This window comes from Syngnathus acus, chromosome 17, assembly GCF_901709675.1.
Source record: "Syngnathus acus chromosome 17, fSynAcu1.2, whole genome shotgun sequence".
NCBI classification, from domain to species: Eukaryota; Metazoa; Chordata; class Actinopteri; order Syngnathiformes; family Syngnathidae; genus Syngnathus; species Syngnathus acus.
This window is the reverse complement of record NC_051102.1, coordinates 3443810-3465346: the sequence shown is the minus strand read 5'-3', so window position 1 is coordinate 3465346 and position 21537 is coordinate 3443810. Positions and strand designations below refer to the sequence as shown.

Here is a 21537-nt window from a genome sequence, read left to right as displayed (position 1 = left end):
AGTTATGAACAGTATCAAGACACCTTCTGGGGGTGCTACGGCACACGTTGAGGGGCAGTCAGAGTGATGATATATGGCTGTAATTCCACAACTGCAGCAACCCACCATTGCTACGAGAGACGAACGGATTTATATTCAAGCACTACGCTTGTGGTCTAGCATAAAGCATAATTTCGATTTCTTTGTGTGTCTTGGCATGTGAAGAAATTGACAATAAAGCAGACTTTGACTTTTGAAATGATGATAATCGTGAAGTTCAGGATATGTATGAGGGTTCATGGCACTTACTGGAACAAATGAGGCCTGCCACCTGAATAACTTCAGCTTCACAACCATTTATTAAAAACCTCTGTAAGCGACATTTTTGCTTATGTCACCCAAGAGAAAACTGGGAGATGACAAAGTCTGGGATGTACTCAATAACATGGGTCCTCTCTCATCATGTTTTCTCTATAATTGTTGATGGCAAGTGAGGTACTGATTGTTACTGATTTATATTTTAAAAAGACCCAAGATTGTTGTGTCTCTACATAGCTTCTCTAATTGACAATGTCCTATTGATGTAGGATTTTTGCTTGTACTAATTATTGTAAATGCTGCAGTAGTAAAGGGGCTGTGTCGAATTGCCCTTGTATTTTGGTTAGGTATTACTCCACTGATTTTGGTTTAGGCCTTTGTAAAGGATCCCAGTAATTTCCTGAAAAATCTCATGATTATCTAAACAGCAGTAACATGCAGGAGTCTAGAAACCAAGAAAAGAGAATGTCAGTGCCATCTTTCTACTAGGGATGGAAAGCGAAATCTTCCTGCACTAACACGACAGTGTAGAAGGGACGTGTTCTAGTCATGCCAGGCTGTCGAAAGTGAACTGGAGCAGTTGCTTAGCTGATCCGGAATGCAAGTGAAATCCATAGAGACATGTCAGCCATTTGGCTGGATCCTTGCCTTGATTAAATGGTGTGGAAAGATCACCTGCATGCTCAATTTTAGATAAAGTTTTGTAATATTGAAAATCATTTTAAAGTAAGTAGCAAATTGCTACTTACCGTAATTTCCGGACTATAAGTCGCGTTTTTTTTTCATAGTTTGGGTGGGGGGGCGACTTATACTCAGGAGCGATTTATATACATATATATGGTTTTTTTTCACTTTTTTGGGCATTTTATGGCTGGTGCGACTTATACTCCGGTGCGACTTATAGTCCGAAAATTACGGTAGTTTAAAATGCATATTCAGTTAACATATTAGTATAACATGCACGAACCAAATACTTGAAAGTCAGCCTCTGCTTTAATCCAGCTCAGCACACTACTTTTTTGTTGTTGTTGTTTTGCCAGAAAGGCAAATATATGTATAAGAATATGAAGTATGCACCGGACTCTGAAATGTGCAAGTTATCTAAACTACAGCTTAAGATATCGCTTTTTTTTTTTTTCATAGGGCGCTGACTTCCACTTTCATCTAATGCCGACCAACCTACATTCTTACTGTGGCCCTTTTTCTGCTTTTTCTTTCTAAATATTATCATTTTATTTGAGGGTGAACTGCAGTTTATGATTTTATTTGATCTCAAGCCAACGAATTTATCATGCTTCTCTCTTGTGCCATCTAATCTACATAGATACATATTTCTCTCCAATTCTTGAGGTAAAATAAACAAGACTGCGATATAAAGCTACCCTCTGGTCTATCACTGAGCTGTTTTATCCAATGCACATTTCTCATTGACGTTTTACTGCAAGGTTTCGTAGTCGTGAAGTGCTACTGCAATACTTTTGTCTTATACTAAGGACGGCATCCATATTTATATGTACATTACATGTGTGCATTGTGTGTCATTGCAGGCATGGTGAATTACAGTGAAGTGTCTGGCTACCCTCTTGTGCAGCGTTGGAGTCTTCGCTCTGTGCTCTACCATGTCAAACTCAATCAGTGGGTTTTATCTCAAGGTAAACCTCTCTCAGTTTTCGACAATGAGTTATTTGTTTAAAAAAAAAGTGAATTCTTGTGAAGGTTATACCTTGGGCTGTGATTTTCCGAGCCCTGTTGACAAATATTTGTCATTGTTTGTCTTTGGTGCATCAAGGTTAGCGTCTCTGTATGACAATGGGCAATTTGTTTTATTTGCTACACTGGCAAACTGACGGGCACCAAGTTAGCATGCAGGAGGGAATCATGACGAATACATTTATCGAGCACATTCATTTGTATACGTTTCTTTGACACTTTCCAATCTGTTGCAAGACGTTGGTGACTCAAACCTCAGTGACTAATTCCCTATGAGAATTTATTTTTTGGAAAAGTCACAACAGTAAAATACTGTCAATCATTTTGTGGAGTGGTCTTCATCTCATAATGTCAAGATGTGACCAGTATGATCTATAGGGCTGTTTAAATACCAAAACACCTTTTTATCAACCTTTATGGGGGTTATAAATCTGCACTTTGTGAAATGTCTACTGCTTCCAAAGACTTCAATTTACAAAGAAAATGTGTTTTTCCATTAGAAGACAAGCCAGAGCTAAGAGATAATGAGCAATTGTTAGGTCTTACATCTCTTAAATCCCATAATGTCTTGCGCTCATGTCGACACTACACCACATGGGTACTTTGCTGGCAGCTTTGCAATTATATGCAAAAAAAAAAAAAAAAAAAGTCAATTTTTGCTCTTTTCCTCCTAATTAAACTATTGACTGATTGTGGCTTTGCTGGTTAGTGGAGTGCAGGGCTGCGGCTATTGAATACTTTGGTATTCGGATATAAAATTCAATTAAACAAACGAGGATTCAGATAAAAGTAAAAATCATTAAGGGAACAATTATTAGTATTGAAGAGAAAATATTTGTAGTGATTTTGGCGGATACAACAGCACATATGGTAAGCCTGGTTTGTTGAAAAATAATTATACCCCTTCTCTAGGGGTTCCATAGAAAAGACCAAACAATTATCACTTGCAAATATGCTTTTATACTGTATATTGAGATGAATATATGGTTGGATGACTGGAAAAATGAGGTTACCAAACAGATATGTATATCGTTTTATTTTTCTTGTGTTTTTACTGGCAGGCTGTCATATTACAAAGCTGTATTTCGGAGCAGCACCGATATATTCTGACAGCGTATGCCTTGCACACCTTTTAGGCTTAGGGAACTGTTGATAGGTATTTAGTCAAGCAATGTTTCCTCTAGACTGGCTCTTGGCTGTTGTAGATTATACTGAACATTGTCAGGAAGATTTTTCTATTCTATGAAAATGTATATGACTGTTTTAGTATTCGCCTCACCACATTATGTTTCAGGGTAATGGAACTATTGCTGAAATTTTACATTTAGTCACGTTAACTTGCATGAAATGTACCACACACATAGTTTCCATTTTAGTTGAAACGGCTTTCATGCATTTTAGCGATGCTGTTGATTCTATGTTGTGCCTCAGGGGGAACAGTCAGTATTTGTTCATCTAGAAGTCACTGTCTGCCCTTCCCTGTTTCTGCCATTTCCCTCTTTGGCTCGTCATATTTCAAATGCCACCAGAGGGCTAACAATTACCGTATTTTCCGCACTATAAGGCGCACCGGATTATAAGGCGCACCTTCAATGAATGGCCCATTTTAAAACTTTGTCCATATATAAGGCGCACCGGATTATAAGGCGCACCTTCAATGAATGGCCCATTTTAAAACTTTGTCCATATATAAGATATATACATTTGGCCCGCGGGCCGGACTTTGGACACGCCTGCTGTAGTGGCTCAATATCGGTCCATATATAAGGCACACCTGATTATAAGGCGCACTATCGGCTTTTGAGAAAATTGGAGGTTTTTAGGTGCGCCTTATAGTGCGGAAAATACGGTACAAGGGTTTTACATTTGAAAGTAAAGGACCTTTAGCTTAGCTACATAAAGTTCTCTGTTTCTCACTTCAGTGAATTCCTAATTTAATTTTAGAGGCGAAATAAGAGCAGACAGCATGAGTTGAGTTATTAATTCCACGTCTCCACAAAATTATCATGATGAACCGGTATTGCACTTATGATTTTCATTTATAAGCAAGTTGCAAGGCCTAAAAACAGCAACTCAAGTTTGACTCGAGTCAAGTCACGACTGTAGTCTACCATCTCTGCTTGAGGGAAGGCTAATGTCGACCACAAAATACCTGCCTTTCTCCACCTAACGTCATAACTTAATCAAATTATCTTTCTCATTTTCTTGCAAGCCTTCAGCTCAGCCATTCATTCACTGGATGGGGCAACACAGAGGGGTGACTTTGCATCCATCCTAAAGGAATTTGGGAACCACTATGTGCAGGAGGCCATGTACGGGTTCCAAGAGTCCTGTACTATTTGGTACCCCAACAAACAGGTTCAGAGGCAACTGTGGCTTGAGTACCAGGACATCAGCAAAGGTAAGTTTGCGGATTAAGCTCTGGGAATTTGTGCGTGTGTATGATCATCTGTGTACACAAGCTGAGTAGTCCCATGCTGTTCTGAACCATATATGGGCCAATTTAAAGTGCAATTCCACTGTATTTAAAATATAAGCTAGACACTGTATTTTTGCAAGATTTTGTATTTGGTTATTGATGAAGTAAATAATAAATAATAAATGTAAATAAATAAATAATAAATAAATGTGAAATAGTTAAATAGGCCTAACTATTTCACATTCGTGACGCATATTATGTCTGCAGTTTGTACATACAAGAACATGGGCTTCCAAATTGCTTTGAAATCATTGCACTGTTACCATACATATTTATGCAATTCCTTTCAAACTTACTTTGCATTTTACTTTCATTCTGAACATCCTTTATAAACATGGATTCATGGCCATGTTTAAGTGCAAGAGAAGCATTAGACTGAGAAAGTGAAACATTTCAGTCTAAAGTGGGCTATCTGTTTTGAGGAAAGGAATTAGATTTCAATGGGAAAAAGCTGGAATCAGAGTCATATTTCTTAATCCCCTTCTGGCATCGTACAAACGTCTTGGCCTTTTGGAAGGAGTAATGAGCTCGCTGGAGAGTTTGATGATCCATGTCCTCACCCTTTGCTCCAAATATGAGAACTGCCTGACTGCAACCTCCTTTCGTATTCAATGATGGGCAGGCTGACCATTTCTTTTTCTATTTTTTTTATCGTTTTGTTAGGCTTTTAAAGTTTTTATTTGGCTGATACAAATGCAGCACTTCATATAATTAGTACTATAGGAATAGTTATTTTTTTCCAAGTCATATCAAACTGTAGATGACAGCAAAGTCTTTTCTGAAAAGAACTCTTTCATATATTCAGCTTGTTTCTTGTCACAGAAGAGCTCTGAAGCAGTGTATATCTGGGATGTAAGATTTCAGGCTTCTCATTCACATATCAAAACTTGCATGAGCTGCTCATGAACATAGCAGAAAATCTCTTGTGAATTCCCGAGAATACACAATAGCAGTGTGACCTAAAAGAATTCAATAAAGAGCATAACTTTAATTCCAAACATATAAGAGACCAAGTAACTATGAAGGTTTATGTCGTCGGGCGTGTTTTATTAAATTATTAGTTATGTCAACTCCTGTGCTCTCCCTACGGTGGCAACAGAGAGATGACTGAGGTTTTTTTTAATTAGTCATACAATATTTGCTAAACAGATGGAAAAGTTGTGGAATATATATATATATATATATATATTTTTTTTTTTTTTTTTTAATTGCCCCAGTGAGTGGTGGTGGTAGTGGTGGCGGTGGTGGTGGTTTACGCTTGCAACGTCCACGCAATTCAAAGATCAATCTTCGGTTTGGAAGCACTGAACACAGATAAAATTCTGGGATGAAAACTTGATCAGCACAGTATTTGAAGGCACAGTAAGGTTTAACAAAGGAGATCTACGTTTTTCTATTTAATTAAAAAAAAAATGTGGACGTGCAAAGGGACCACCTTAGAAACTGAAACATTGTCTAAGACGAACCTCAACTTTGTTTGCAGTAGATTATTTAAAACTCTGTATTATTTTAATGCATTTTGAAAAACCAACTTGTTTCAATAAATTGCTAGGTACAGTTCTCAGGACTATCAAATATAAAGTCTGAAGCATAATATTATTGATAGTGATTTATAACAATACAGTCTTAGTCAGTATCTTTATCTTTGTCAGTCTGATTGAATTTTTCGATCGACACTGGCTTCCTCCCACAGCCCGAAAACATGTATGCTGCATTATTTGAAAACGGAATCACCCATAGGTATTACTGTGTTAATGAGTGTCAAGAGAGTAACAGTGATTTTCTGTATCATCTCTGTGATTGACATGTGATCAGTGCAGGGTTTAACTTACCTCTCACCCTTAATCACTTGGGATGGGCTTCAGATTCCCAGTGACCTTGAATAGGACAAGCAGTATTGAAAAATGGATAGACGGATGACTTTGTCACCATCTCTGCATGTATCTCCCTTATTTTCTATCGCTAAAGAAATGCCCTGACCTCATTTTCCAACCTCTGCTGCACTTGTCAGCTATTTACCAAACTCCAACACCATGGTGGGTGTGGGCATGCAGGCTGCCAGCCATTGAAAAAAAAAGTGTCATGTTTATTCTCTTTGGGTATGTAATAATAACAAAGAATTCCTGCTGAGGGGTCACTGAGCATTAGGGTGAAGGCAATTTTTCAACAAAGATGGAAATTATAAATTAAGAAATGTATGGACTTTTGAACATAGAACTATCATAATACTCGGATGACATATTGTTAATTGTCAACTCCAAGTATTAAATGGTATTTGCAAAATGTTCACTACGTTGGCAATTGACTTGTGCACAAACAAATATGGTCAATTGACGGACACTTTGGTTGACAACTAAGGGTGCTTGAGTAAAACAAATTGTTGTTCATTAGGGAAAATGTGGGTCTTCTCATAACAATAACATTGGTAGCAATAGTACACTTCAGCCATTGCCTGTAAACAGAAATGGAAAAAAAATAAACGAAAGACAGAAAGGACGTAATTACTGTCTAATTACTCAAAGCAAATATAGTTACATTATTCCTGTTTTTGTTTTGTTTTGTTTTTTGCAACATGAATAAATAAGACCAAATGTAGAAGGATTAAAAGAGATCCATTTAAGAGGATGTGGACACAGGAGCAGCTATTAAATGGCAACAGCAGGGAAGATCTAGTTTGGATGTGTTTGGGTGGGTGGGGTTGTCTGGGGGGGGTGTCATTTGCCTCTAGAAGACAGGATGATAAATGTGTTCTCCTTTCTCAGTTCCTTAAGAACTGAAACAATGGAGATGTCGTCTACCTCTAAAGAATCTTCTCTGAAACTTTTAATTTGCACATTTGTTTTGCTTTTTGTTTTATACAGTTGAAAATTTTGATGATTTTAATTTGTGCCGGAAAGAGAAAATCATAATACAGTCCTCCCCTAACCCATAAACCCCAAAGTAGAGAACTGGAATTAACGTAACATGTTCACTTTATATTTTTATTATTTAAAAAAATATTTAGCGAGACAATTTCACTGTCAAAACTAACATAAAAGTCAATGCTGGTTGAAGCTCCATCTCCTTCTCTGCTCTGCCTTGCTTAACTCTAGTCTAGCCAGCCGCGACAATCAATAAACCCAGGTACTGAGCATATTGATCCTGCCATTGTGCTTGTCATTATTATTATAATTTTAGTATCCATTGTGCTTTGTTTTCTTAACTCCGCCCAAAGGTTTTCTTTTGTATTCTGTTTGTTCGATTTTTATGGAACACTGTTACAGCTCAAAGATTAAGGAAGTCTAGGTACACACAAACTTGTACAATGATACAAGTTACGGACGGACGGATTCATAATCCAAATATGTTTTTAATCAATGGCATAAGAAAGGTTTAATAAAGCAACATGGCTTTGTCTTTCTTCTACCACAAACATTCAGATAACAAGAAAGCTAACATTTCCTTCTGACAACTATCTTCTTATTACATATTTTCTTTGTTCATTTAGAATAGTCAGTCTTGTCTGTTTACTTTCCTAGAGATAGTTTCCGAGCGTAAGAAGCGGGAAGACCAGAGATATTAAAGAGTTGAGAAAAGCTGTCAAGTCAGCTGGGACGTCTTAGTGGTAAATCCATCAAAGTCTCAATTGTCTTCACAATTGTCTGAAATGATGAGCAACATTGCCAGCTTTGCAATCTGTTGGTTCCATTTCTCTCTGCAGTCAAGGCACATTACATAGCTGTATGTCTTTTGATGTTGAGGCATTTTCATTCTTTCAGCGTTGTTGCGATGATGGCATATTATATATGTCTGCCTCTCTTTGGAGAATTAAAAAGTAAACACAGTCATTTGTTTGGCACCACTCCTCCATACAAACTAAATGTCTGTGCAATCTCTGTTTACAGCAAGACAATGCCTCTGAATGCGGCTAAGAAAATATGTGAAATACCATTGCAGTTATGGTGATCAATAAAGTCTTCTTTTGTTCTGATAATGCACTTGAGGATAATAGAATTGGTTGTTTTGCCTGATTCACCCATCCATATTTCATGCTAGAGGTTGGTGAAAACAGTTCCTATTAACAGGATCCTGTTGTGTGAGGTCTTCAGCACAGTAGGCGATCTTCATGACTCGTTTAATAGATCTAAATCCTGGTTCCTATTTTTTTTTACATTAAATAGCATTGCTGGCTGACCTCTGTGAATCTCTTCTTGAGGTAGACACTGGCCTTGGGTGCCCGCAGGGTGCTGTTGCTGGACCTTGAAGAATCTTTTAATGGAATAAATCTACATACCTCCCTTTTCTATTATGGGCACTTATGACCCAGTGCAACCTTATGAAATATTCACTTGCATATCCATTTATTACATTGCAAATGGATGTCATTGGATGGAAAAACATCATGCAAGAAGAAGACAATTCATTTTGTTATTCATAATGTAGAACTAATTATGATATGGCATCACGGAACAATTTGCTTGTGTTGGCATGTGTTACTGAATAACATAATGTAAACATAATGTACATGATGCAGAAGACATTTTGTGCTGCGTGAACAAAAGTGTCACAATGTTGCTGGTTTATTTTTTGTTAAAACGTCCTGCCGTAAATTAGTTCAAAAGTAATGTCGTTGTATAATTTCTTTTAATGAAAGCAATGCAGCATTGATATTGATCATATTGATTAAATATTGTTGTCGCAGATTTCAATCACATTTTAATAGCATTTTACCAACAGATGTATCTCAGGCAGGGTTTTCCTGTTAAGTGAAAGGTTGCACAAGCAACTCCAGCAATGATCCAAGTAGCATTAAAATTATTTCCAATGTTGATAGATGTTGAGTTTAGTGTTGAACATTCTGTGCTTCTGAAAAGAAAACATAATTGGAGCAGATGTGTGTGAGCACACTAACTGTTATTTTGGAAATAAAAACCCTTTTAATTTGATTTTAATTTAATTACTTGTTGCCCGAAGAAGCTTTAATGAATGCTGGCCCATGAGTCAGCCAAATGCATCAAAATTTCAAATATCCAAAAACAATGTTTAGCAGCGGTGTTAGCATCCAACCCAAACCTAGCAGCCAAAGTGGAAGACTCATGAATGTTAAAACTGAAATTGCTCTCAGTTTTCGTTCCAAACTGCATTCATCATTTCACATTTGTGAGTCATGTGGGATCTTTTCACATTTATTCAATTATTAGTCAACTATTGCATCCACACAGGCATTTTTTAGATTTGGTTTTGTTCAGGTTCTAATACATGAAAATAATTACACTAGAATTGATTTTTTGATTTGAATGCTAAGACAACACGTTAAGAAGATTGACATCACCGTGTCATTGTGTCTTATTACTACACCTTATTACTACACCCGATAATATTAAAACTGAACCTTGGAGCATGTGGTTAATGTCGTATTTTGTGCTCTGCCGCCACCCCTCACTCCGCCGCCACCAATCCATAGATAACACAAAGAAACGATGGGGGAGGTTTCTTTTTATAATGACCAGTATTGATTCTCCTTTAAATTATTTTCACGTTGTCCTAATGTATTTTGTATCTATTATTATTATACTCAATATGATCGCTAAAGGGGAAAACACTCTGCTCTATATAGACACTATATTTGTCGCACACTAGATAGAAGCAAGCATCACATGTAACTTTGCTCCTAAACAAAGAGCCAGTGATCTATCAGTGTCTTGCTCAATGGCTTGTTAACAGTATTCAGGATGCAGTCTCTCATCTATCCAGCAACAAGTTGTAAATTTTTAACAATTGTTGAGAAGGCAGAAAAATTTGAGATTAAAAAGTTCCATTGACTAAGAGTGGAACCAAGGGGACCAAACCGCCACACCCCCAAGCCAAGACACCTGACCTAGTTTCCTCCCTGGCCTGTCAACACTCTCCCCCCACTGGTGGGGGAAATCTGGGGGACTGGCTGGGTCGGGAAGCCAAGCAGCCAGATGAGAGGCCAGCACTATTGTGGCATAACCCTGCCCAGCATCTGCATCACCATGCCCAGTGCCAGCACCCCTGGAGACCCTGGCTCAGAACGTGCCCAATTTGCAAAAGCAATAGTAAAGTGCCGTGGCTATGTGTTGAATGTGGGATGTAGAAAGCTCGACTACAGCAGGCCCAGCCTTGAGGCTTGCTTGAATCTAATATCATAGACATCTGTTGACAAGAATCCTTCCTAGACAGGTCACATTTTGTTTCTGCTCTTATGCAGCAGCTCTCAATCAATTCCATTCTCTGCTTTGCATAGGCTATCAATGCCTGCTGGAGCTGCATCTGTAGATAACTCTGACTTAACTCGGAAAGTTCAGTTATCTCTGTCTGTTGAAACCTTTCATAGTTTTTCTGGTCCTGCAATTTATATTCAAGTTTGTCTCGTACATTAAAATTACAGCTCAGACTGGCAACATCCGAGCGGATCCGAGCTCTACTGTTCTTGGTTTCTCTTTTTGTAAAATAATATATATTTGACTTATACTCCAGAGCGAAATATATATGTTTTTTTTCCATCTTCAAAATGCATTTCTTGACTGGTATGACTTCTACTCCTGAGCCACTAATAGATTTTATTCTTCCTTGACCCTCGATTCATCCGCCCATCCATTTTGTATTGCACCTGTCCTCATTAGGGTTGTGGGTGAGCTGGAATCCTATCTCAGGTGAGTTTGGGCACAAGGCATTGGTTGTCAGTCAGTCACAGAGGAACATGAATACTAAAGGTAGAAATAAAGCAGCCAGGTGAGCTTTGTATGACCGGGAATAATATAATTACATATTGCGCACACCAAATTAGTCTCAGTAACACCTTGAATGTCAAAAATGTCACTAGACTCCAAAAGGTTGACATTTTCCGAAGACGCATGCATTTTTCATGGACTTCTCTCCCACAATCGGTATTACGATGACTTCTGGAGGTCCACAGGGCTTAGGTTAAGCTGGACACGACACCCCACCTCCCACCCCCAAATCAGTCACAGTCAGTCCTGTCAGTTGTTAGTAAAAACCAGTGGTGGGATTTTAATTCAAGGTCACTATTAAAAGAAAAATAGTATAGGTGTGTCAGGCACCATGAGGACCACATAATTAGCGGGAATATTCTAAAAATATTTCACCAGTGAGTTACCAGTATTTCAGAAGTCTTTATCAAAGTAGTAGTACTTTGTATCAATCAGTAGCCAAGAAGTAACTTTTTCAAATATTTTTAAAATTTTAAAATTGATTATTCCATCATGTATTTAGTTATTCAAGGCAGTAGCCAAGTTATTTTTTTCATACTCCTTTGCGTGCTCCTTTACGTCATCCCTGAATCCATTTTATGTGTAAATGCGACAGCTGCTCCGATGCATTTCAATTTTGAATCGCAACCTATCCCCATCCCCATCTCCAGTTGTGTACTTGACCTTTGCTCTTCAATCTCTTTACATTCAATGGCAAGTCTGTATAACATACTGTTGTAAAAAAAAAAAGTTAATGTATTCCTAATCTTTATATTTTATTCATTGTGTTATTTGTTGACACTGCATGGTAGTATAAGAAATCACCATTATGTTGCCCTCTGCTCTCAAATAAGCAATGGAGAGAAAAGTTTGCTTGTTAGCGAATAGTCGTAACTGTGCATGCAAGTATACATTATGTGAGATACTAAAGTGTTTTGTCAGGATAGGTTGCTGCATGTGTACATTATATTCAAAAATACAGCCTTTGTCAGTTTTACCATGTTTGTGTATTTCTGAATGCAAAGGTCAAACTGAGATAAAAGGTGACTCCTCCGAAGCAGTAATATTAAACAGCAAGTATGTACAAAAAATGTACAATGCCAGAATATAGTTCATTTCTGACACATTTCAAATTTGCCAAACCTTTATTAAACTCGAGCATGTGGCAATTTAATCAACTAAACCAAACTGTGGGAAATGAGTTCCTCCATACAGGGAAGCTGTTTTTAAAACTTAGAGGGGTGTTGTTCAGACTATGTTGCCACTGTTAATTACTGCAAGAAAAATATCTTCAGAGATATTAATAGCAGAAGCAGAAAAAAAAACTCTTTAACCAATACATAGATAATTTTATTATTGAACTCTATGACATTTTATTCACTGTCATACTACTAAAAACACATTTTGGAAAAATATAAAGAGAAGCCACTTCATTAAAAGTTTTTTTTTTTTTTTTTAAAGTCTGCAACTCACTTTATGCTAGTATAAATTAACAAGAAGGTACCTTAAGCTCCAGGTCAGTCAGTGAAATAGAGAGCGATACAAGTACTATATTGAGTGTCCTGTATTAACTGGAGTGATTAATTACCTCCCCAAACTACAATGTCAGATTTGGAATGTGAGGACAGCAATGGAGTCCCAGATTAAACAAATAATAGAAGAGGATGGATGGTACCATAACATTGGGAATATGCTGAGTGGCTGTGTAAAAATACAATTGGTGGTGGGGCCGTGTCAACTGAATGCGACTGACGTGAACTAAATTATCGTTGGCAACCCCTTGCCGCACACCTAATGACATAGCACAGCACATCTACTTCAACAGAAAAACGTCTCCACAGCCACTACACTGTTTCTATCCATGGCGTTACTGTCAGAAAAGTAGTGGATTGCCAAAAAGAGTGGAAACAGGCAAGGGTATTTTGAGAGGCTGTTGGCAATTAGCCATCTCCCCGTTTCAAGAGTGGGAGAGAAGTTTGACTCATGGCATCCCCTGTAAAATCTAGCGGCTCACGTATTCTCCCAGACACATAAGTGTGTATGTCGGCAATGAATTTGAGCATACGCGAAATTAGATTCAGCGGTAAATTCAGTTTAAAATATCTTTCATAATGCTGGATTGTCTTTAAAATAAATAAGCATAGACGATGTAATGATATTGTGAAGCGCTGTAAAAGACTACACATACCGTATTTTCCGGACTATAAAGTGCACCAGACTATAAGGCGCACCTTCAATGAATGGCCCATTTTAAAACTTTGTCCTTATATAAGGCACACCGGACTATAAGGCGCACCATTAATGCATCATGGCAGATTTTTAATCCAAATCAAATCATTCTCCATTTTATCTTTTTTATTTCAACTTCAGATGCAACAAATTACTTTATAATCACAAAATAATGATCCATAGTCTTTTTTGATTCATGATTCATAGTCTTCAGCGGGCCACTTATGATTGATTTCATGACACAATGCTTCGGGCCAGTTTAAATTTAGGAATTTGGTCCATATATAAGGCGCACCGGACTGTAAGGCGCACTGTCGCCTTTTGAGAAAATTGTAGGTTTTTAGGTGCGCCTTATAGTCCGAAAAATACGGTACAAGCCTTTGCCCTTATCTGACTTTGAAACTCTTCTTACATGAAGGAGAATGTGTGTGTAATGACCCAACATTAGCCTGCCAGCAAAACATTCTACAACAAGATATGCAGAGGACATTGAATGTAATTTAATAGTTAGGGTGAATGATCAGGTATGGAAATCAAAGGATTTAATATTTAATGTGCTCATGTCCAAGCGATGCATAAAAAAGATGAATTACATCTAATAATGGATATTTATTACCCTTCGTGACTCATTTGGGTATGAAAAGGGAAGACTGAATGCTAAATAGACAAAACATTCGGCAAGCCAAAGCTGCTACAAAATAGCCATTCTATACCTTATCTTAATCAGTTGACTTTTTAATCGGGAGTTGTACTAGACCCCTTGTTTCCCACTGAATCTAAATCTTATCAAGGGTTGATAAGAAAGAAACAGCTTTTAGGGCACAGATATGGGAGGATGCCAATTGGCACAATACAGGGAGCTGTGCAAGTCTGACGATTGCTGACAATAAATCTATCATGATAATAATCAACCAAGCGAGATCAAAAGCGTTATCTAGAAAAAGTAATTTGAACATGAACTTCACTGCCCAAAAATGAAGCAGATACAAAATCAATTGTGGGGCCCGTTTATCTAATTGATCTCTTATCATCATATTTTGTATTTCTATCCCATCAATTGGTCCCTCTAAACTCCTTCCTACATCGCCATGCATTTACATATTCTACTCACATCGATCCTACTGAGCCTGGAGAGTCGACTGTGATCCTGGAGCTCCCGCAGAGCTACTCTTTCTCTTCTTAACCTGATGCTTTTGAATCCTCCAAGCCTTGAATTCAGACACCGCTCTTCTTCAACCAGCATTCTCCCCTCACGCCCCCCACCCTTCTCTCCTCTCATTTACATATCCCAGGTGGGTCACCACGTGAAGGCATACATAATACAAAATAATACATCTCACAATCACTTGCTGTCTTCCACCCTATGGGGATTTTCTAATAGCCTTATCTCTGTCTGCTTCATACTGCTTCATACCTTCTTCCATCCTTCCTTCCTTCTTCCCTTCCTTCCTTCCTTCATTGCTCTCCTCTTTTATCTACCCTCCATATGTTGCCATTTCCCATGTGGCCATATTCCATCCTTTTGGAGCCTGGTAGCAACAGTGCAATGTTTCACAGTTCCTGCTCATGATTTGAAGGAAAACGACTCTGCACAACACAGATTCTTTACCTCAAGGCATCACATTTCCATCCTCTCAAAGTTCTCCTTTTTTTCATTCCATCTAAACACCTTTCCAATCCTTCCTCTAACCTCTATGCACTCAGCATCCTCCTACCTCAGTCTATCCAGAAGCGATTACATTTGTATGCTGTGAAAGGAGAAAAGGTGTGAGAAAGGTGCAAGATTATATTCTTCAGCTATGTGGGGTTGCAGGTTCAGACTGGTTTAACAAATGTGTCAGGAAAAAGGGTGGTCACAAAAGATCTGGCGTGAAAGAAAAAGAAGCCAGAATGCAAAACAAAGATTATGAAAATAGGTAAGAACAGAAAAGACAATCATAAGGTACCAAATTAAGTGGATATAGCCTGAGTAAGGGGAAGTCATGTCAAAAATTGTCTTGATTTGTAGGTTTTATGCAACCCAACCAGTCCAAACACAGTATTCAGATTAATATTGAATATTAATATGTTTTCATTCACCTGAGAGGTGCGGCCATTTTGCGAATGCTACATGACCAAATTCAAGTATGTAGTGATGTTTACCTGAGCCCTTAGGCCAGGGGTGTCAAACTCATTTATTTCGCGGGCTGCATTGTAGTCATAGCTTCTTTCGGAAGGCCATTATGACTGTCAACCCAAATAAATGTATGAGCACCTCATATTATATACAGTAAAAGCTACAAAACAAACTGACAAATAACTCGTTTTCAAATCAGACGAGTAAAAACTGGTCAAATATTAAAAATATATATATATATTAAAATTGAAGACAATTTGCAATTCCAGTAATGACACGAATTTGATGCACAATTTGTCTTCGCGGGCCACATAAAATGATGTGGTGGGCCGTATCGGGCCCCCAGGCCTTGAGTTTGACACCTGTGCCTTAGGCACTGTGATGTCATTTTCAGTTGACAGCAGGTGCCAAAATGGCCACCCCCCTGAGATGGATAAAAACAGGTGCATTCTCCAGCTCAATTTACTATATCCCGCAATCACAATATGAACTCATTCACTGCCATTGACGCATATAGACGTCAAAGTTGTATTTTATCTGGGCTGCCAGTGAAGTACAATTTTGACATCTATATGCGTCAATGGCAGTGAATGAGTTCATCAGAATTAATAGAATTCAGACTAGTGAGCATGCATGAAGCATATGATTGTATTTTTTTTTGCTTGACTTCTCCTTTAAGAAAAGTGGAAAAAAATAGAATGGTGATTTGATGAGTAAAGGATGACAGGAGAGTTTTAGAAGCTTTACAAGATAAAAGAGTCATTTGAAGTTGGGCTAAAGGGAACTTATAAGTGGAAGGATGTAGAGAAGAGAGAAACAAATGAGAGAAAGGAGAAGAAACATTGCAAGGGGAAAAGAAATGCTGTCCAGTTAAAAAGTTGCAAATAGAGGATTTTAAAAGAGGGACCTCAGGGTTGTGAAACCATAAGTAGGCCAGGAGAATTTTCAGCAAAATTGATTAGCATTAAAACAGACACAGTAGGCTTGAAGGGTGCTGTTTATCAGAACATGCCCTCCATTGGTTGGCACATTGACACACCCAAAGGCAGTGAAAAGGGAGGGGAAAAAAGACCCTCGAATGGAAACGACATACATCCAGTAGAGTGAAATAGACATGCGATAGGAACAAATAGAGGGCGAGTAAGAAAGTGACTGACACATTGCTTCGTTAACACATCCAGCGGCTGTTCCGTGTTCTCACACTACTTGGTGAAAAAAAAGAGACGCTTTCGCTCAGTCTCATGGCACTGTTCATGCATGCGTGTGCGTCTTTGCCCAGAAATAGTTTGTCGTATTATCTCTCAGCCGCATCCCTGGGGTGTGCCGTTGCGTTAATAAGCAACACACCACGAGATGACTATATCCAAAGCACAGCAGTGTACAAACCAGTTTGCCCATTTTTCACAGTCTCCTGCACTTTTAATAATTTATTTCTTAAGTTTCAAAGTCAGATAAAAATCTTCTAACATTTAACATTACATTTTCTTGTTCTCCTACAGTCTCGGTAAATAGTATGTGTGACCAAACAAACTATGCATATTTTACATCAAGCCCATAACAGGAACTGTCCTTCAACACAAGTACTACCTAAAATGTGTCTCTCTTTTTAAACATTATTCATTGATCACACGATACTTGCTGACTCCAATTATTATTTACTTCAGTGCAAATTTACAGGTAAGCAAACAATACCAGAGAGCTCACTTTCGGAAATATCAGGACTGAAATTAATTCACAAAAACTTTCCTCGTTAGCTGGCTTGTGCTACGCAACCACTTAAATACCGTAGTTTCCGGACTATAAGGCGCATCTAAAAACCTACCGACAGTGCGCCTTATAGTCCGGTGCGCCTTATATATGGACCAAATTCCTAAATTTAAACTGGCCCGAAGCATTGTGTCATGAAATCAATCAGAAGTGGCCCGCTGAAGACTATGAATCATGAATCAAAAAGACTATGGATCATTATTTTGTGATTATAAAGTAATTTGTTTCGTCTGAAGTTTAAATGAAAAAGATAAACTGGAGAATGATTTGATTTGGATTAAAAATCTGACATGATGCATTAATGGTGCGCCTTATAGTCCGGTGCGCCTTATATAAGGACAAAGTTTTAAGTAGTTTGAAAGTCAAATTAATTAAATCCTTGAAAACTCAACTTTATATATTAAAAGGATGAGAAAATACATTCCTTAGAAAGGAAAATAAGAATATGCTGAATATTGATTACCAAGGCTCGCCTGTTCTACAGTACTTTTTTGCTTCCCCTGTTCCACGACGACTCTTAAGCACCTTAAGAAATAATGACGCATGCATTCCCCTGCTGGATGTCCACTCCTACAGATGTTTTATTTATAGGTTCTGCTCCGCGCGGTCACTCGAATGAGTATGTCTGACCATGGCGCACCCACTTGCTGTTCCAGAGAGAATTGCTATTGATCCAGAGGAAGGTGAAAGAGATCCTGCTAATCCACATTTGAACTGTCCCAAATTGCTCAAGCAGCCGTCAGTAAAATGCTTGCCACAAACTAAGATACGTTTTGGGAGAGGTTTGGACATACTCAATGCATTAAGTCCAAGCCATTCTGTGGATGTAAAGAGAAGAAATAGGCTGTTTTTAGTTTATGTTGAAAGTTCGGTGGGGGGATGGGTTACAAACTGTGAGGCTGGAGTGAAGGTGGAGTTAGTGGTATCACAAACCGAAAAAGGTGGCGTTAGCAATGTCACAAACTGATCTGCTAAAACAGTGCATTTGCATTCTCATAACTTTTGGGATTGTGGGGATGCATAACTATGGTCAAAACCCTAAAACAAAAATCCATGTCAGTGGCCCTTTTATAATTTTTCTTCGATTATAAACTCGAGAGAAGACTAAATTGAAATGCCGATTAGTTTTATTTTTGTCCAGGCCTACTCCAAATCATCAAAAACTCAAAAAAGGAGAAACGTAATAGAAAATGTGTGGTTTTAGTTTTAGTTGAGCTTCATTTAAACAACAAATGGCAATGGCACGGTTACAAACACTCCTCTTCTGTACAAGACAACAAGCAACATATACAATGCATGGATTTTAAACAGATAATGGATGCCCAACATTGAAATCTTGCTTTCCTGCAGGCTTCTGTTGAAATTAAAATATAAATAATAACCCAGATTCATATCCCCATCTAGAAACACTCCTTATTCTGAAAATCATTCTGTATTCATATGCCACACACCACCATTATGAATAATTAATATACGAGGAGAATACTGCACAGCTGGCAAGGAATGCCGTAAGATACCTAGCATGAGTATCTGTTAAATGCAGCTTCGTAACTTTGCCTTTAGTCAAATTACTGTTAAGTTATTTTATGTTATTGTGATTTCATTCATGCTGTTAGTTTCTACACATCACAGTTCACAAAAACATCACGTTTGTGCTGAATTGCAGATCAAAAATGTCAAATCTATGCTTCATAATATTACAAGGGTCTCATTTATGAAACATGAGCAGAACCATCAACATTTTAGTAACTACACCCTGAACTGGTTGCCAGCCAATCGCCGGGCACACATAAACGAACAAGCAATCACATTGTGTCGCTCATCTAAGACCGATGGTATGTTTTTAATTCTGATTTATGGATTCACTGACAGTCAAAAAGCAACACAGTGTGAGTTTATGAGCCGTCAAAATCGTTAATCATGATGTTTTAATCACGGCTGTTTGTTTATTCGTGTCTTGCTTCGGTCATCTTGCTGTTTCTAACTAATTGATTCCCTTGTCTAGCTCCGTGTGAAAAATATCAACTTAAAATGAAAGAGAGGAAAAAAAACGATTCGTAGCAGTAGAAGTTGCAGCTCGGGAGTTTGGTGGGTGGGGCTGAGTGCAACAACTAGTCAACTAAATTATTGTGTCATAGAAGTTAGTCGTTTTCAGCATCCGTATGTCATCACCAACTGATTGGCTGATTACCTCATTCAAGATGCACTGGAAATAGCTTTGGAATTTCGCAGTCACATCAAGCACATTCCTAGGGTGAGGCAAACCTGAGCAAATAGACGATATGCAATATCGTCTAAAACTGTCACTTTTACCCATTTGCGACAATGTCGAAAGTTGTCTTGCGCAATTACTTCTGTCATGGCAGTAGTTTTGTCTGAGGAGACAAAAAAAAAAAAAAGCAGGCTAGTCCTGGCATGACCTCAAATACAAGGAGGGAGTTCCGACCAACGCTGGCTGTATGTATCTAATGCCAGGATATAACCGGCTATACATAATTCATTCCAACTGCCGGCGAGCGAGAGAGCAATATATTCTGACGTTCTGTGCTCGCACTCATGGGAAATGTGGTATTACCACTACAGGCAAAACACTACCACTTTTCTCCATATAGTCAACGAAAACCAAAAGTTACCTTGTGCTGCTTTAAATCTTTAATCTTGTCACGATATTTCAATTTTGTCTGGATCCGTGTAGAAGGCGTTTGAGTCGAGATATAGACTGAGGCCCACTTGTTGCAGACTTCTGACCAACATGCACCAGATCCTGTTGTTCATTTTGATTCAAAAGGCACAATATTTATAAGGAGAAATGTGAAAAAGCGAAAAAGGAGCGTATTGATGGATCTGACTCAGGATCAAAATCTTATTATGTATGCTTCATGAGCACTACAATAATAACTAGAGGCGAGGTCGCTTGTCAAGGTGTTCTGCTCAACATAAATTATTACTCTTTGAAAGCATACTCCTTACACAATTGTAATTGCTATGAACTGTGCAAAAGATATATTTGTAAGATTTTAAGATGAGCACTTAACCCTTTATGGGTTGTGTTGTGACTCAGCATGAGGCCATGAGCAGTCGTTTTTGTCAGGTAGCAGGGTTTGTTTTTACATGGAGCTATTTTTACCAGCTGTAAACAAGCACCAGAAGTTTCAAACAGATGGGCGCAACAGCCGTTGTGACATCTTTAATAACGTTGTTATCCTTGCTCTGTAATTTTAACACTGTTTATGTATTTTTGTGAGCGAATTGAGGCAACTCCATTGTGTTTTATTTTTACTGTGGGAGAAGAACATGGAATAGTTTCATAAATGTAGAGTGGAATTTGACAGTTTGATTCTGAGCGGACTTAAGAGCCATTATATTTGGGAATATATTTATAATTTACTTGATTGGCATAATTAAGCATAAAACACTGGTGACTTTCCCCAAGTGGTAATGGAAGCAGAACTGTCAAAGCCACTTTAGAGAGCTGAATGAGACATTATTGAGAGCTCATGATTATGAAAGTAGTGAAATGGTGAAAAGGAGAGTGTGAAGTAGTCTGATGTAAGTTTTGGTACCCCTCTATTAGTGATTGACGAGTTCAAGATGACCGACCCCAACAAAGTGGTTGTTTATTTCATTTCTGTCTTATGTCTGTATTATTGTAAGCAGTGAAATCTAACGAGTGATCATAGAGGGAAGGAAATAATGCCCCTCGAAGTGTGTCAGAGTTTGACTGAATTTATATTTGTATATGTATAAAGCATGTGTTAAGCATGTGTTTCGATTAAGAGAATTTGGCTCCTTTAAAAGCAAATGTATCTCTTCGAGACTCCCCGCAAAGAACCGAAACATTCCTTAAAATAACTCTTCGACATTTAGCACCCAATTGGTGGCGCAGAGTCATTTTATGACACTGATAGGTGTTAGTCAATTCTTGCACATCAGAAGGTCCCCCTGCAAAGAACTTGACTGAGATAGACTCACTCCCACTCCCAGATATAATGTGTTAGGGCTGGCATTTACAAAAAAGACAAGTTGCTAGGGTGATGACATTCCTTATTCTCATCCATGCCTGAATAAATTCTAATTTATCCTAATTAGGGCTGGTTAAATGTAGCAGTTATGTACAGGAGAAATAATTGACCTATTGCAATAGTTAGCCAGTCTTTTATTAAGTGACAGTGACCTTTAAAGGTTACGCAAAAGGCTGATACTCAAAAGACTTTATTGAATATTTG

The 21537-nt window shown here is 38.1% G+C and overlaps 1 protein-coding gene across 6 annotated transcripts in view; it reads left to right on the top strand.

Annotated features, from left to right (window-relative positions):
- astn1 (astrotactin 1) overlaps positions 1-21537 on the top strand; it is a 140264-nt gene that overhangs the window by 85490 nt on the left and 33237 nt on the right. For all 6 annotated transcript variants that reach the window (XM_037277147.1, XM_037277148.1, XM_037277145.1 and 3 more), the window contains 2 exons: positions 1845-1949; positions 4220-4408. In XM_037277147.1, the coding sequence (XP_037133042.1) occupies positions 1845-1949; positions 4220-4408 (294 nt within the window). The remainder of the gene's footprint in view (positions 1-1844; positions 1950-4219; positions 4409-21537) is intronic.